Source organism: Hyperoodon ampullatus, assembly GCF_949752795.1.
Source record: "Hyperoodon ampullatus genome assembly, chromosome: 7".
In the NCBI taxonomy this organism is placed as follows: Eukaryota; Metazoa; Chordata; class Mammalia; order Artiodactyla; family Ziphiidae; genus Hyperoodon; species Hyperoodon ampullatus.
Genome location: NC_136920.1, coordinates 49,552,634 through 49,570,507, shown reverse-complemented (window position 1 = coordinate 49,570,507; position 17,874 = coordinate 49,552,634). Strand labels below are relative to the sequence as shown.

The following is a 17,874-nucleotide window of genomic DNA, read 5'->3' as shown; positions in this document are numbered from 1 at the left end:
GTTTCCCTTTCTCTTCTTTGTTCTCACAGCTCCTGGGTCTCAGCTTTGGATTTGGCCCTGCCTCTGCGTGTAGGTCACCGGAGGGCGTCTGTTCTTCGCTCAGACAGGACAGGGTTAAAGGAGCAGCCTCTTCGGGGACTCTGGCTCACTCAGGCCGGGCGGGAGGGAGGGGCACGGAGTGCGGGGCGAGCCTGCAGCGGCAGAGGTCGGCGTGACGTTGCACCAGCCCGAGGCGCGCTGTGCGTTCTCCCAGGGAAGCCGCCCCTGGATCCCGGGACCCCGGCAGTGGCGGGCTGCACAGGCTCCCGGAAGGGCGGTGTGGACAGTGACCTGCGCTCGCTCACAGGCTTCTTGGCGGCGGCAGCAGCAGCCCCAGCGTCTCTCGCCCGTCACTGGGCTCTGCGCTTTCAGTCATGACTCGCGCTCGTCTGTGGAGCCCCTTTAAGCAGCGCTCTTAATCCCCTCTCCTCGCGCACCAGGAAACCAAGAGGGAAGAAAAAGTCTCTTGCCTCTTCGGCAGCTCCAGAGTTTTCCCGGACTCCCTTCCGGCTAGCTGTGGCACATTAGCCCCCTTCAGGCTGAGTTCTCGCCGCCAGCCCCAGTCTTCTCCCTGCGCTCTGACCGAAGCCCGAGCCTCAGCTTCCAGCGCCGCCCGCCCCGGCGGGCGAGCAGACAAGCCTCTCGGGCTGGTGAGTGCCTCTCGGCACCGATCCTCTGTGCGGGAATCTCTCCGCTTTGCCCTACCCAGGTATGTGGGGAGTTTCTTGCCTTTTGGGAGGTCTGGGGTCTTCTGCCAGCGTTCAGTAGGTGTTCTGTAGGAGTTGTTCCACGTGTAGCTGTATTTCTGGTGTATCCGTGGGGAGGAAGGTGATCTCCGCGTCTTACTCTTCCGCCATCTTACCCGGAAGTCCTCTAGCTCACTTCTGCCTCAGTTTTTCTGCTATTGATTCCTTCTAGTGTATTTTTCATTTCAGTTATTGCGTTGTTCATCCCTGTTTGTTCTTTAAATCTTCTAGCTCCTTGTTAAACATTTTTTTGTATCTTCTCAGTCTGTGCCTCCATTCTTTTTCTGAACTTTTTGATCATCTTTACTATCATTACTCTGAATTATTCTTCAGGTAGATTGCCTATCTTCTCTTGATTTAGTTGTTCTTGTGAGTTTTTATCTTTTTCCTTCATTTGCAACATATTTCTCTGTCATCTCATTTTGTCTACCTTTCTGTGTTTGTGGTCTCCTTCCACAGGCTGCAGGATCATAGTTTCTCTTAGTTCTGTTGTCTGCCCCCTGTGGGTGAGGTTGGTCCTGGGGTTTGTGCAGGCTTCCTGGTGGAAGGGACTGGTGCCTGCCCTCTGGTGGGTGGAGCTGGGTTTTGTCTCTCTGGTGGGCAGGGCTGTGCCAAGGGGTGTGTTTTGAGGTAGCTGTGAGCTCAGTATGACTTTAGGCAGCCTGTCAGCTGATGGGTGGAGCTGTATTCCTGTTTTGCTGGTTGTTTGGCCTGAGGCATTCCAGCTCTGGAGCTTGTAGTCTTTTGGGTGGGGCCAGGTCTTGGTGCCAAAAATGGGACCTTGGGAGAGATCATGCTGATCAGTGTTCCCTGGGGCCTCTGCCACCAGTGTCCTTGCCCCCAGAGTGAGCAACTGCTGACCTTTGCCTCCTCAGGAGACCCTCCAAGACCCCTAGTTAGGTCTAGCCCTGGTTCCTATGGAGGTATTGCTTTGTGCTGGGTCCCAGTGCATGTGAAACCTTGTGTGCGCCCTCCAAGAGTGGAGTCTCTGTTTCTCCCAGTCCTGTGGAGCTCCTGCACTCAGGACCCACTGGCCTTCAAAGCCAAATGCTCTGGGTGGGGGCGTTCTTTCTCCCGATGCCTGATCCTCAGACTGTCTTGTAGGGCTATTTTTATGTGGGAACGTTCCTGTATAGCCTAAGTGGTTTTAATATTTTTCGGTGCTAGAGCTGCTTTTAATATGCTTGTCTGCCACCTCTTTCCTCAGTGTATGCTGGCCATTATCCCCTTGGTAAGAGGAGTGACTGATGTTGTGTTGACCTGAGCCTGCACTGGATATTGAACGGGGGCCTCCCTTTGCTCTGAGGTTGTCACTGCCCTGTCAGGGGCAGGGTCTGCTCTCCAGTTGGAGTAGAGGCCCCCGAGATCTGTTTCTGAGCTGTGTTTCTGACCTCTAGTGAGACATAGGCAGGATTGGAGCCCTCTCTCTGGGAGAGAAGCCACTGAGTTTTCCTCCTCCAGAGCTGTTCAACTGTGAGTGTGCTCTGTTGCATCACTTTTTACCTGTTGTGCTAGCTCATAAATTATACTATTGCTGGAATTGCTCTCAGACCCACCTTAACAATGGGTATGCTGGCAATTGGCCCTGGTGTCTTTCAGGCGTTGTTTTCACCAGACTACCAGCACAGATCCACTGCAGTCAGGTCCCAGGACTGCAGTAATTGTGCACCAGGACCTGCTGTGGGAGCTATGGAGGCAGCCCAGATTCTGGCCCAGTCTAGTCCCCATGTGTATGTGCCCACAAACCCACAGTTGCTAAAGCTAGACCCATCTCAGCTGGGGGAGCACTCATTCATTTGGATATTCTGCAGGTGCTGAGTTTACAAAGCCGGCAGCTGGGGTGTAAATCTGCAGTTCCCACAGCTGTGAGGAGAGATTTCAGCTCTTCTTCCTTAGTTGCATGGCCCATGAGGCTCAGCTGTGGTTTCAGCCCCACCTCTGCATGTGGGCCTTCCACCAGTGTCTGTTCCCGAGGCTGCCCCAGAGCCTGCCCAGGTGGGTGGGGTCAGAGGCAGCAACAGGTGGGGCAAATGCCAGCCTGCTGGGGTGGGTGGGGGTGAAGGAGGCAGCTGCAGTGGGTGGGGCATGTGAGCCTGCTTGGGCTGTGGGGGTGGAGGAGGGGGCTGGGGTGAGTGAGCCTGCTCTTGCAGGCGGTGGCCAAGGAGGGTGAGGTGTGCAAGCCTGCTCAGGCAGGAGCCCCTTCTAGTGCCCAGGGAGGCAGGGGCTGGCACGTGGGGAAGGGGGCTGCAATGGCAGCCTGGGCTTCTTCCACAAACATTCCCACTTGTAGAGCTCTGTACTCCCATACCTTCAGCCTCTCTCTTTGCAGCTAACAGCAGTCCCCTCCCTGGGCCTGCTCTCTAAACCCCAGGTTCTAGCACCCAGCCTCTGTCCACACCAGCAGACACATGTCTCAGGCTGGGACATGCAGGGCTGTGGCACCAACCATTCATGTAGGTCTTACTCTGTCCTGCCTGCCACAGACTGGTTGCTGTGCTCTCCTCCAAGCCCCTGAAGCTCCCCTTCTGTCCTAGCTGATCTCTCTACTAGCAAGGGGGCTTCCCTGGGTGTGGGAACCTCTCCTCTTTCAGTTCCCCCCCAGGGGTGCAGGTCGTGTCCTGTTTCCTCTTGTCTTTTTAAAATTCCTTTTGTCCTACCCAGTTGCATGGGGATTGTTCTTGTCCTTTTAGATGTCCGAGGTCCTCTGCTAGTGTTCAGCAGGTACTCTGTCAGAATTGTTCCATTCTTGATGTACTTATGGGGAGAGGTGAACTCCATGTCCTCCTATTCTGCCATCTTGACTCCTCCCCCACTCCTATCTCAGTTTTTGTTTTCTTTTTTAATAGAGGAGCTAAAATTGTTTGATGTTCTTTACCGCCAAAAACAGAAGAGGAGAACTAGGAAGGGAAGGGTATCCTTTTGAGGGGAGGGCAGTGTTCATGCAGAGGTCACATTCCTTTCAATCATGTTCCTATGGGTTTGCGGACATGCAGTGGATTTCCTCAGCTAAAGGCAAAAAGGGCGCCCCATGAAAAGTGTTTATAAAATTTATGCTGTTCCAGGAAGGAAAGGCTAACATCTCCCTCCCAAGTGGATGTCCACTTAGTCATGGAGTTTGCTGACTTGCCCTGGGGAGAGAAGATGAGAATGTCAGGCAGGGAGAAAGAAAGGAAGCAAGGACTAACCCTAGTAAGTTCCACCTGAAGGGTAGGAAAGATGGATGCTACTCATGTCTGCAAGCCTCACAGTTGAAGCTGCTGAGGACAGATGAGAAAGGGTGACTACGTGCTTGTGAGGAGGGATTGATGCAGCTGGGGCAAAGTGGGTGAGTGCATCAGAGGACTACAGTGTGCTACTGCCAGGGGGTTTTGTAGAAAAGATCACTGATGCTCCCAGGGGACCACGTGCTGGGGGAGTTGCTTGAGTTTCTTAGCATTGGTGCATGTTTGGTTCTCTACCCATCCAGGCTACATCACCCGTGATAGCCAACAGAAAGGAGGAGTGCCACAGGAGAATGTAAGGAATGCCATTTCCCATTTTTTTTTTAAAACAACTTCATTTCTACCAGAGAAGAAATCTAAGAGGAAGGAAGATCTAGAGGGTGGTATGAGAGAGAGAGTAGACCACTCCTCTATCAGCTCCAGAGCACTTTGGTGGACCCCAAGTCTTAATTGTGTTGGAAAGAGAGACAGAGGTTTGACTGAAAACACAAGATTTTAAAATAGAGAGACTAAATAATAGAGATTTTAACTGAAAAGCCATTAAGGAAGTCTACTTATCATTGAGAAATAGGGTGGAACAAAGCATAGTTGGTAACAGATATTGGAAAAATAGTGACTTAATTTTTATACAGTAAACAATTAAGTGTTCTCAAATCAGTTGCACTTATAAAGCAAGTGGATGGAAATATTAACTCCTTCTTCTCAGCCCCTTCAGCTTCTATCTGACTGGGGAATTTAGAAATACAAAATACTAAGTCCTCTACACGTAAGCCTGGCCAGCCAACATCACCATTCTCATTTCCTGCCTTGTACACCTTGCGCCAAACCACTCAGTGGCCTTTTGACATCTGAAATCTGCTTAGATGTTCATGTTTTGCATGTGCTCTTTCTCCTGCAGGGAGTACCCTTCCTTCCAATGTCTGTCAGTCAGGCAAATATCCACAGATGCTTCAGTTCTCAGCTTGAGAGTTATATCTTCTCTGCAGCCATCCTGACCTGTTCCCCCCTCCCTCTTTGATACCCATTCTCAGTCAGATATCCTTTCTGGATCCTTCATTAATCCCTCATACGTATTTCCTGTGTGATGCTTACACTGTTATGTGCAGGTGTGTGTTTATATTTCTGTCACTATCAATAGATAATGAGTCCTCTGAAGGAAAAGATCTTATTTGACTTGTTCAGTGTAGTACCTCGCACGGTGCTTGGCATATATATAACATAAGCTTCATAGATATTTGCTAACAGAAAGAAGAGAAAGGGGTAACGTGGGGAGGGAGGGAGGAAGGAAGGAAAGAATTTATGCTCAAAGTGCTCAAAGTGACGAGGGTGCTCGGTTTGCTTTAAGAGAAGGGTCCAGATTATTCTTATCGTCTTACCCTTCCAGGGAGATGGCCCGTTGGAGAGTCACTGAAGGCTGGCGGGTTGTAGTGCTGTGCTGGGAATGACTGCAAGAAAAGAAAGAGAAAACAAACACAGATCATTTATTTAAAATATCTTTGCACATTCTAATAGTCTTATTGTCATGAAAAGAATCAATCTTGGAAGAAATACAGGAGAGATTAAATGACTGTTCTTTGGTGATAAGCAGAATCATCCACCACAGTATAACACTCTACCAGATAAGGGGCTAATATTTCTTTATAATTTGATTTCAACATGTATTATTCAAAAGTAAGCTCTAAATGAAGGGTAGCCATGAAAAGAAATAAATATATTTGGAAGAGGTAATTATTTTCCCCTTGGAATAAGGTAACATAAAGCATAAAAACAAATTTCACTATGATGCAATATATTATTTTTTTAATGCAGAACATTTTTTTCTAACAAAATTTTAAACAGCAATTTGCAAATTGGAGTAGTATTTAATTAGTATAAGTTTATTAGTTTATATCTGCAATACTTATAAAATAACAATAATTCAACTGTTGAATAACACAAAAACTTGAAAAATGGGATTTCCAGTTGCATATCAACATTAGAATTTAAGGTAATTCCATATTTATTTTGGTTGCATGATAAGAAGACTGATTTTATAGATAAGTATTTGCACTAGAAATTATATTGTATATATAGTAGTATCTAATACTTATTGAGTACTTATTGCCTGAGTTACTTTTCTAAGTATATTTTTACATCCTTTATTTCTTACAACTCTATGAGGTATGTACTGTCCCATTTGACAGATGAGGAAATTAAGGTAAGGAAGGTTTAAAACTTGCCCAAATTCATGTGGTAAATACCTGTGCTCAAAATGGTATCTAGACTGATTCTAGTGCCATTCTTCTTAACCATCATATTATATCACCTTCCAAATGGTAACAGTTTTTTTGGCTTTGAAAGAATTTGTCTTGCAATCTCAGAATACTCTTCAATCGGAGATAGAGGGAGGCTCTTTCTTCTGAGATATGCACAATGACAGTCCAAGAGCATATTGTAATGAATTGTGAGTTTCCTATGTATTAAAGTATATAATAAAATGTATTTCAGTGTGTAATTTTAGTTTGTAGTATTAATTTAAAAACTTATTTGTAACATTAGTTATATATACATGTAGTGTGTGAAGGTGTGTATATACAAATATATGTATAGAGAAAAACTTGAGTAAAATATTTGCAGAACATGAGGCAACATCACACAATTCTAAGACTTCTCAGCACATACTTTGAAAACACTGCCATAGCCAAGCAAATAGGCTGCAGATTTTCATTCAGAACTTTTGTTATTATGGGTGAGAGGAGGTGTTTCTCTGTGACTAGCATTTAACTGTGACATGGATGACATTTATCTGAGGTTGAGAGAGCAGACTTTGGGGACTATGGCTAACGCCTAGAGAATGGTCGTCTTCTTCGAATTAAGGATTGTATCCTTTGTTTCCTGGCATCCCTCATAGTGCCGAGCATCCCTTATGTCCACTAAGCGTGTTTTGATTGGCCAACTGAAAGGCAGCATAGCATTGAGGAGCTGGACCATGTAGCCCAGCTGCCTGAGTTCAAATTTCAGCTCTGCCACATAGACCAATGTGACCTTGATTGAGTTTCTTAAAGTTCTCTGTAACAGTACCTTCCTCATAGAGTAGTTATTCAGTGAATACAGTGTTTAGAACAGTGTCTGTCTTACATGGTAAAAGCTACATAAGTGTTAAATAAACTGATATGATTTAGCAGAGTGTGCACTTTGAGATCTTTCTTTAGTACTAAATAAGCATAATTATTTAGATCACTTCAATTAGCCATATAGTCAATGCCACAAGGTGTAGATTTGTGAGTATATTATAACTTTGGTGGTCAATATCAAATTATTAAAATGTTTTCTGTTGTAAAAACAACATTATAAAATTAATAGAAATCAGCCACAGCAATCAATCAGACAAGAAAAAAGAAATAAAAGGTATCCAGATTGGAAGGGAAGAGGAAAAATTGTCATTATATGCAGATGACATGATACTATACAGAGAAAAATCCTAAAGGCACCACCAGAAAACTACTAGAGCTCATCAATGAATTTGGTAAAGTTGCAGGATACAAAATTAATATACAGAAATCTGTTGCATTTCTTTACACTAGCAATGAACTATCAGAAAGGGAAAGTAAAAAAAATCCCCTTTAAAATTGCATAAAAAAATACTTAGGAATAAACCTGACCAAGGAGATGAGACATATGCTGAGACCTATAAAACACTGATAAAGGAAACTGAAGGTGAGGCAAAGAAATGGAAAGATAACCCATGCTCTTGGATTGGAAGAATTCATATTGTTTAAATGGCCATACTACCCAAAGCAATCTACAGATTTAATGTGATCCCCATCAAATTACCCATGACATTTTCCACAGAACTTGAACAAATAACTCTAAAATTTATATGGAACCACAGAAGACCCAGAATTGCCAAAGCAATCCTGAGGAAAAAGAAAAAAGCTGGAGGTATAACCCTCCCAGGCTTCAGACAATACTACAAAGTTACAGTAATAAAAACAGTATGGTGCTGGCACAAAAACAGACATATGGATCAATGGAACAGGACAGAAAACCCAGAAATTAACCCACGCACTTATGGTCAAAATTAATCTACAACAAGAAGGCAAGAATATACAATGGAGAAAAAACAGTCTCTTCAATAAGTGGTGCTGGGTAAACTGGACAGCTACATGTAAAAAAAAATGAAATTAGAACACTCTCTAACACCATACACAAAAATAAACCCCAAATGGATCAAAGACCTAAATGTAAGACTGGATATGTAAAACTCCCAGAAGAGAACACATGCAAAACATTCTCTGACATAAATTGTAGCAATGTTTTCTTAGGTCAGTCTCCCAAAGCAATATAAATAAAAGCAAAAATAAACAAATGGGACCCAGTCAAACTTACAAGCTTTTGCATAGCAAAGGAAACAAAATGAAAAGACAACCTATGGAATGGGAGAATATATTTGCAAATGATGCAACTGACAAGGGATTAATCTCCAAAATACTATGCAGCTCAATGTAAAAAAAAAAAGACCCAATCAGAAAATGGGCAGGAGACCTAAATAGACATTTCTCCAAAGAAGACACATAGACAGTCAACAGGCACATAAAAAGTTGCTCAACATGGCTAATTACTAGAGAAATGCAAATTAAAACTACAGTGAGGTATCATCTCATGCTGGTCAGAACGGCTATCATTAAAAAGTCTACAAATAACAAATGCTGGAGAGGGTGTGGAGAAAAGGGAACACTCCTATACTGTTGGTGAGAATGTAAACTGGTGCAGCCATTATGGAAAACAGTATGGAGGTTCCTCAAAAACTAAAATCTAAAAATAGAGTTGGCATATGATACAGCAGTCCTACTCCTGGTCATATATCTGGAAAAGACGAAAACTGAACTTGAAAAGATACATGTACCCCAGTGTTTATAGCAGCACTATTCACAATAGCCAAGACATGGAAGCAACCAATGTCCATTGGCAGATGAATGGATAAAGATGTGGTGTATATATACACACATATATATATATATACACACACATACACACACACAACACTGGACTATTAATCATAAAAAGAATGAAATAATTCCATTTGCAGCAACATGGATGGACAGAGATTATCATACTAAGTGAAGTAAATCAGAGACAGACAATATGATATCATTTAGATGTGAAATCTAAAATGATACAAATGGACTTATTTACAAAACAGAAAGAGATTAACAAAGAAAAGACTGGTGGTTGCAAGGGGGTGGGGGAGGGATGGATTGGGAGTTTGGGGTTAGCAGATGCAAACTATTGTATATAGAATGGGTAAACAACAAGGTCCTACTGTATAGCACATGGAGCTATATTCAATAGCCTGTGATAAACCATATGGAAAAGAATATAAAAAATGTATATATGTATAACTGAATCACTTTGCTGTACAGCAGAAATTAACACAACATTGTAAATCAACTATACTTCAGTAAAAAAAAAATTCTCTGACATAAATCATAGCAATGTTTTCTTAGGTCACTCCCCACAGGCAATAGAAATAAAAGCAAAAACAAACAAATTGGGACCTAATCAAATTTACAAGCTTTTGCATAGCAAAGGAAACAAAAAGACAACCTAGGGAACAGGAGAAAATATTGCAAATGATGTGACCGACAAGGGTTAATTCCCAAAATATACAAACAGCTCATACAACTCAATAACCAAAAAACCAAACAACCCATCAAAAAATGAGAAGACCTAAATAGACGTCTCCAAAGAAGACACATATTGGCTTGGTTGACAGGCACATGAAAAGATGCTCAACATCGCTAATTATTACAGAAATGCAAATCAAACTACAATGAGGTATCACCTCACACCAGTCAGAATGACCATCATCAAAAAATCTACAAATAATAGGGGCTTCCCTGGTGGCGCAGTGGTTGAGAGTCCGCCTGCCGATGCAGGGGACACGGGTTCGTGCCCCGGTCCGGGAAGATCCCACATGCCGCAGAGTGGCTGGGCCCGTGAGCCATGGCTGCTGAGCCTGCGCGTCCGGAGCCTGTGCTCCGCAACGGGAGAGGCCACAACGGTGAGAGGCCCGCGTACCGCAAAAAAAAAAAAAAAAAAAATCTACAAATAATAAATGCTGGAGAGAGTGTGGGGAAGAAGGAACCCTCCTACACTGTTGGTGAGAATGTAAACTGGTGCAGCCCCTATGGTAAACAGTATGGAGTTCCTTAAGAACCTGAAAATAGAGTTACCATATGATCCAGCAATCCCACTCCCGGGTGTATATCTGGAGAAAACTCTAATTCGAAAAGATAAATGCATTCCAGTGTTGATAGCAGCACTATTTACAATAGCGAAGACATGGAAGCAACCTAAATGTCCATCGACAGATGAATGGATAAAGAAGGTGTGGTATGTATACATAATGGAATATTACTCATCCATATAAAAGGATGAAATAATGCCGTTTGCCACATGAACCTAGAGATTATCATACTAAGTGAAGTAAGTCAGACAGGGAAAGACAAATATCATATGATATCACTTAGATGTGGAATCTAAAAAATACAAATGAACTTATTTACAAAACAGAAACAGATTCACAGACATAGAAAACAAACTTATGGTTACCAAAGGGAAAAGGGGGCAGAGAGGGATAAATTAGGACTTTGGGATTAGCAGATATAAACTACTATACATAAAATAGGTAGACAACAAGGTCCTACTATATTGCACAGGAAAGTATATTCAATATTGTGTAATAAACTAGAATGGAAAAGAATATGAAAAAGAATATATATATATTCACATATACATATATGTAACTGAATCACTTTGTTATAGACCCAAAACTAACACAACATTGTAAATCAACTATACTTCAATTAAAAAATTAAACTTACATTAATGGAAATCAAAATAAGAGAGAGTAAAAAAAATTCACATATAATTCCACTGCGTTGTCTCAGACTTTACAGAATCATCTAATTTAATTATCAGAGCTGTCCTATAAGGAAGGTATGAGAATCCCCATTTTATATTTAAGAAAACACAAAGAACTTAAATAACATGTCAGAAAACAACAGCTTGCAAATATGGAGCCAGAATTCAAACTAAAGCCCCTCTTGTTGCCAAGTGTATGTACTTTAAACTCTATGCTACTGCTTCTCTGTATTTCCACATGTGTTTCATATCATTTTATATATACACAGACCATATATAACTTCATATCTGCATTCCTCCCCCCCCTTACATTATAATTTAATCACTCCTGGTAAGGTTTCCATAATTATTATTTTGGTGTTATATAATGTTACTTACTCTGAAGATGTAATTTATTTAATCATGCTTTTACAAATGGATATTTGGGTTATTTCTGTTGTTTTAATATTATAAACAATGCTGCAATGAACATAGTGATATCAATTACTTTTTTTTACTTGACAATTTCCTTTGAATATATTCCCCCAAATGGAAACATTTATTTGGTTATGTTTTATGACTTATGTTATTAATTACTTTTCAAAAGTTTCTACCATTTTATTGCTTCTAAAAACATATGTATATGTGCCAGTTTCACCACAATCTTATAAGCCCTGCTATTATAATTTAAAAAAAATTGATAATAGGTACAAAATGATGCCTCAGATTTATGAGTATTTCTTTATTTATGAGAATGACCTTTTTTTTTTCTATATACTTATTTGCTAATTGTATTTTTTTGTTTAAACTATTCAAGCTTTTCCTTTACCATTTATCTTCCACTGGTTTAGAGAGTACTAACATTTCTTGGGTAAAGATCAATGATGCTTACTAAGCAAGATTAATGAGTAACTGGAATCACTGATAGCTTCCTCACCAATAACCTGGCCCATATAATGAAAACAAAGAAATATTCAGTAATCTCACTTACCACTACCTTAAACTAATTACTTTAATATTCTGCCCCAAATTATTCCAAAAATGTCCCTTTAAAGTTTAGTGACACCTAGATTAAGTGCAAAAGGTACCATGAAGTGCTCATAGAAATTGACTCCTTTTGTGTTCCTCACACAAAGTCCGCCAGTTTCTCCTAGCATGTAAATCTGGAAGAAACAGAGCTTTTTTACACATGTAATTACCCTTTTACTCTACTATGACATATATGGTGAATTACCTGACAGTCAAGACCTACAGATGCAAGGGAATTTTTGTTATACCCTGATAGTAACATTTAAGCAGTAATTGCAGTCAGTATTAGAAGCTACATGATAGTGATAGTAAGTGGTATTTAAAAAAAAAAAATCAAATATCTTCCCCTTAGGACCAAGTAGGTTTCATCCTTTCTGTATCATTGGCTACATACATGGCATGCTGCTAGTTCTACCATGACTAAGAAATTATAGGTGACAACTGCCTGGCTCTCTCACCTCTTGAGGCAGAGAGGCCAGCCAGATGGAATTCTGAGAAGTGTAGTGGAAAGAACCAAGGAAGGAAAGCACAGCTAAAACTGAAAGCTTTCAAAAGCTAAAAGAATTGTTGTAAAGCCAAACCAGCTTTACAGCAAATGTTAAAGGAACTTCTCTGGGCAAGAAAGAAAAGGCCACAACTAGAAACAAGAAAAGTACAGAAGGAAAGAGCTCACTGGTAAAGGCAAACGTACAGTAAACGTAGGAAATCATCCACACACAAAGCTAGTAGGGAGGTTAAAAGAGAAAAGTAGTACAGTCATCTGTATCCACAATAAGTGGTTAAAGGATACACAAAACAATTAGATGTAAAGTATGGTATCAAAAACAGTGTGAGGGGAGGAGAGTACAAATCAAGGGTGTTTAAAATGCATTTGAAATGAAGAGATCAGCAATTGAAAACAGCCGCATATATATACAGACCACTATAAAAAAAAAACAAACTCATGGTAATGGCAAACCAGAAATCTATAATAGATACAAACAAAAAAGAAAAAGGAATCCAAGGATAACACTAAAGATAGTCATCAAACCATAAGAGAACAAAAGAAAAAAAAAGATGTACAAAAAGAAATACAAAAGAATTAATAAAATGACAATAAGAACATACATATTAGTGATTACCTTAAATGTAAATGGACTAAATGTACCAACCAAAAGACACAGAGTGGCCGAATGGCTACAAAAACAAGACCTTTATATATGCCAAGGACAAGAGATTCACTTTATTTATTTATTTAGAGATTCACCTTAGATCTAGAGAGACATACAGACTGAAAGTGAGGGGATGGAAAAAGATATTCCATGCAAATGGAAATAAAGCTGGAGTAGCAATACTTTTATATTAGACAAAATAAACTTTAAAGACTGTTACAAGAGACAAAGAAGGACACTACATAATGATCAAGGGATCAATCCAAGAAGATATAACAATTGAAAATATATGTGCACCCAACATAGGAGCACCTCAACACATAAGGCAAATGCTAACAGCTATAAAAGAGAAAATTGACAGTAACACAATAATAGTGGGGGACTTTAACACCCCACTTACATCAATGGATGGATCATTCAGGTAGAAAATCAATAAGGAAACATAGGCCTTAACTAACATTAGACTATGAGGACTTAATTGATATTTATAGAGCATTCAACCTGAAAGCAGCTGAATACACATTCTTTTCAAGTGCACATGGAATATTCTCCAGGATAGATCACATGCTAGACCACAAACAAGGCTCAATAAATTTAAGAAAACTGAAATCATGTCAAGCATCTTTTCCAACCACATGCTATGAGACGAGAAATCAACTACAAGAAAAAAACTGCAAAAAACACAAACACATGGAGGCTAAACAATGTTACTAAACAACCAATGGATCACTGAAGAAATCAAAGAGGAAATAAAAAAACACGTAGAGACAAATGACAACAAAAACACTGTGATCCAAAACCTATGGACATAGCAAAACCAGTTCTAAGAGGGATGTTTAGAGCAATACAAGCTTACCTCGGGAAACAATAAAAATCTCAAAGAGCTTAACTTTACACCTAAAGCAACTACAGAAAGAAGAAGAAACAAAATCCCAAGTTAGTAGAAGGAAAGAAATCATAAAGATCAGAGCAGAAAGAAATGAAATAGAAACAACAAGAGCAAAGATCAATAAAACTAAAAGCTGGTTCTTTGAGAAGATAAACAAAATTGATAAACCATTAGCCAGACTCATCAAGAAAAAGAGGGAGAGGACTCAAATCAATAAAATTAGAAATGAAAGAGAAGTTACAACAGATGCTGAAGAAGTACAAAACATCTTAAGAGACTACTACCAGCAGCTCTATGTCAATAAAATGGACAACCTGGAAGAAATGGACAAATTCTTAGAAAGGTATAACCTTCCAAGATTGAACCAGGAAGAAATAGAAAATATGAACAGACCAATCACAAGTAATGAAATTGAAACTGTGATTAAAAATCTTCCAACAAACAAAAGTCCAGGACCAGATGGCTTCACAGGTGAATTCTATCAAACATTTAGAAGAGAGTTACCACCCATCCTTCTCAAACTCTTCCAAACAACTGCAGAGGAAGGAATACTCCCAAACTCATTCTATGAGGCCACCATCACCCTGACACCAAAACCAGACAAAGAAACTACAAAAAAAAGAAAATTACAGACCAATATCACTGATGAATATAGATGCAAAAATCCTCCACAAAATACTAGCAGACAGAATCCAACAATACATTAAAAGGATCATGCACCATGTTCAAGTGGGATTTATCCCAGGGATGCAAGGATTCTTCAATACATGCAAATCAATCAATGTGATATACCAGATTAACAAACTGAAGGAGAAAAACCATATGATCATCTCAATAGATGCAGAAAAAGCTTTTGACAAAATTCAACACCCATTTATGATAAAAACTCTCCAGAACGTGGGCATAGAGGGAACCTACCTCAACATAATAAAGGCCATATATGACAAACCCACAGCAAACATCATTCTGAATGGTGAAAAACTGATAGTATTTCCTCTAAGATTAGGAATAAAACAAGGATGTCCACTCTCGCCACTATTATTCAACATAGTTTTGGAAGTCTTAGCCACGGCAATCAGAGAAGAAAAGGAAATAAAAGGAATACAAATTGGAAAAGAAGAAGTAAAATTGTCACTGTTTGCAGATGACATGATACTATACATAGAGAATCCTAAAGATGCCACCAGAAAACTACTAGAGCTAATCAATGAATTTGGTAAAGCTGCAGGATACAAAATTAATGCACAGAAATCTCTTGCATTCCTATATACTAATGATGAAAAATCTGAAAGAGAAATTAAGGAAACACTCCCATTTATCACTGCAACAGAGAGAATAAAATACCTAGGAATAAACCTACCTAGGGAGACAAAAGACCTGTATGCAGAAAACTATAAGACACTGAAGAAAGAAATTAAAGATGATACAGATGGAGAGATGTACCATGTTCTTGGATTGGAAGAATCAATATTGTGAAAATGACTATACTACTCAAAGCAATCTAAAGATTCATTGCAATCCCTATCAAATTACCAATGGCATTTTTTTTACAGAACTAGAACAAAAAATCTTAAAATTTGTATGGAGACACAAAAGACCCCGAATAGCCAAAGCAGTCTTGAGGGAAAAAAACAGAGCTGGAGGAATCAGACTCCCTGACTTCAGACTATATTACAAAGCTCCAGTAATCAAGACAATATGGTACTGGCACAAAAACAGAAATATAGATCAATGGAACAGGATAGAAAGCACAGAGATAAACCCATGCACCTATGGTCAACTAATCTATGACAAAGGAGGCAAGGATATACAATGGAGAAAAGACAGTCTCTTCAATAAGTGTTGCTGGGAAAACTGGACAGTTACATGTAAAAGAATGAATTTAGAACACTCCCTAACACCACACACAAAAATAAACTCAAAATGGATTAGAGACCTAAATGTAAGACTGGACACTATAAAACTCTTAGAGGAAAGCATAGGAAGAACACTCTTTGACATAAATCACAGCAAGATCTTTTTTGATCCACCTCCTAGAATAATGGAAATAAAAACAAAAATAAACAAATGGGACCTAATGAAACTTAAAAGCTTTTGCAAAGCAAAGGAAACTACAAACAAGACGAAAAGACAACCCTCAGAATAGGAGAAAATATTTGCAAATGAACCAACGGACAAAGGATTAATCTCCAAAATATATAAACAGCTCATGCAGCTCCGCCTTAAAGAAACAAACAACCCAATCAAAAAATGGTCAGAAGACCTAAATAGACATTTCTCCAAAGACATACAGATGGCCAAGAAGCACATGAAAAGCTGCTCAACATCGCTAATGATTAGAGAAATGCAAATCAAAACTACAATGAGGTATCACCTCACAGCAGGTAGAATGGGCATCATCAGAAAATCTACAAACAACAAATGCTGGAAAGGGTGCAGAGAAAAGGATCCCTCTTGCACTGTCGGTGGGAATGTAAATTGATACAGCCACTATGGAGAACAGTATGGAGGTTCCTTAAAAAACTAAAAATAGAATTACCATATGATCCAGCAATCCCACTACTGGGCATATACCCAGAGAAAACCATAAATCAAAAAGATACATGCACCCCAGTATTTATTGCAGCACTATTTACAATAGCCGGGTCATGGAAGCAACCTAAATGCCTATCAACAGACGAATGGATAAAGAAGATGTGGTACATATACACATTGGAATATTACTCAGCCATAAAAGGGAATGAAATTGGGTCATTTGTAGAGACGTGGATGGATCTAGAGACTGTCATACAGAGTGAAGTAAGTCAGAAACAGAAAAACAAATATCGTATATTAATGCATATATGTGGAACCTAAGAAAATGGTACAGATGAACTGGTTTGCAGGGCAGAAATAGAGACACAGATATAGAGAACAAACGTATGGACACCAAGGGGGGGAAAGTGGCGGGGGGTGGTGGTGGGATGAATTGGGAGGTTGGGATTGACATATATATACTAATATGTATAAAATGGATAACTAATAAGAACCTGCTGTATAGAAAATAAATAAAATTCTAAAATTAAAAAAATAAATAGAGACTAAAAAATAATTAGAAAAGATCAATGAGAGTAAAAGCTGATTCTTTGAAAACATAAATGAAATTGATAAACCTTTAGCCAGACTCATCAAGAAAAAAGGGGAGAGGGTCCAAGTCAATAAAATCAGAAATGAAAAAGGAGAAATTACAAGTGACACCACAGAAATAAAAAGGATCACAAGAGACTACTACAAGCAACTATACACCAATAATATGGACAACCTAGAAGAAATGAAGAAATTCTTAGAAAGGTACCATCTTTCAAGACTGAACCAGGAGGAAACAGGAAATATGAACAGACCAATTACCAGAAATGATATTGAATCAATAATTTAAAAGTTCTTAACACACAAAAGTCCAGAACCAGAAGGCTTCACAGGTCAATTCTATCAAACATTTAGAGAAGAGTTAACACATCCTTCTGAAACTCTTCCAAAAAATTGCAGAGGAATGAATACTCCCAAACTCATTCTACGAGGTCACTGTCACCCTGATACCAAAACCAGAAAAGATACCACAAAAGAAAATTACAGGCCAATATCACTGATGAACATAGATGCAGAAATTGTCGACAAAATACTAGCAAACCGAATCCAACAATACACTAAAAGGAGCATACGCCATGACCAAGTGGGATTTATCCTAGGGATGCAAGGATAATTCAGTATCCTCAAATCAGTCAGTGTGATACACCACATTAACAAATTAAAGAATAAAAACAATATGGTCATCTCAATAGATGCAGAAAAAGCTTTGGACAAAATTCAACACCCATTTATGATAAAAACTCTTCAAAAAGTGGGTATAGATGGACCATACCTCAACATAATAAAGG

At 39.7% G+C, this 17,874-nt stretch overlaps 1 protein-coding gene across 19 annotated transcripts in view; it reads right to left on the bottom strand.

Annotated features, from left to right (window-relative positions):
- Positions 1 to 17,874, bottom strand: part of DLG2 (discs large MAGUK scaffold protein 2) — a gene marked incomplete at its 5' end in the record, with an annotated part of 2,112,028 nt that overhangs the window by 421,993 nt on the left and 1,672,161 nt on the right. For all 19 annotated transcript variants that reach the window (XM_079707355.1, XM_079707356.1, XM_079707361.1 and 16 more), the window contains one exon: positions 5,383 to 5,451. In XM_079707355.1, coding sequence (XP_079563481.1) covers positions 5,383 to 5,451 — 69 coding nt within the window. The remainder of the gene's footprint in view (positions 1 to 5,382; positions 5,452 to 17,874) is intronic.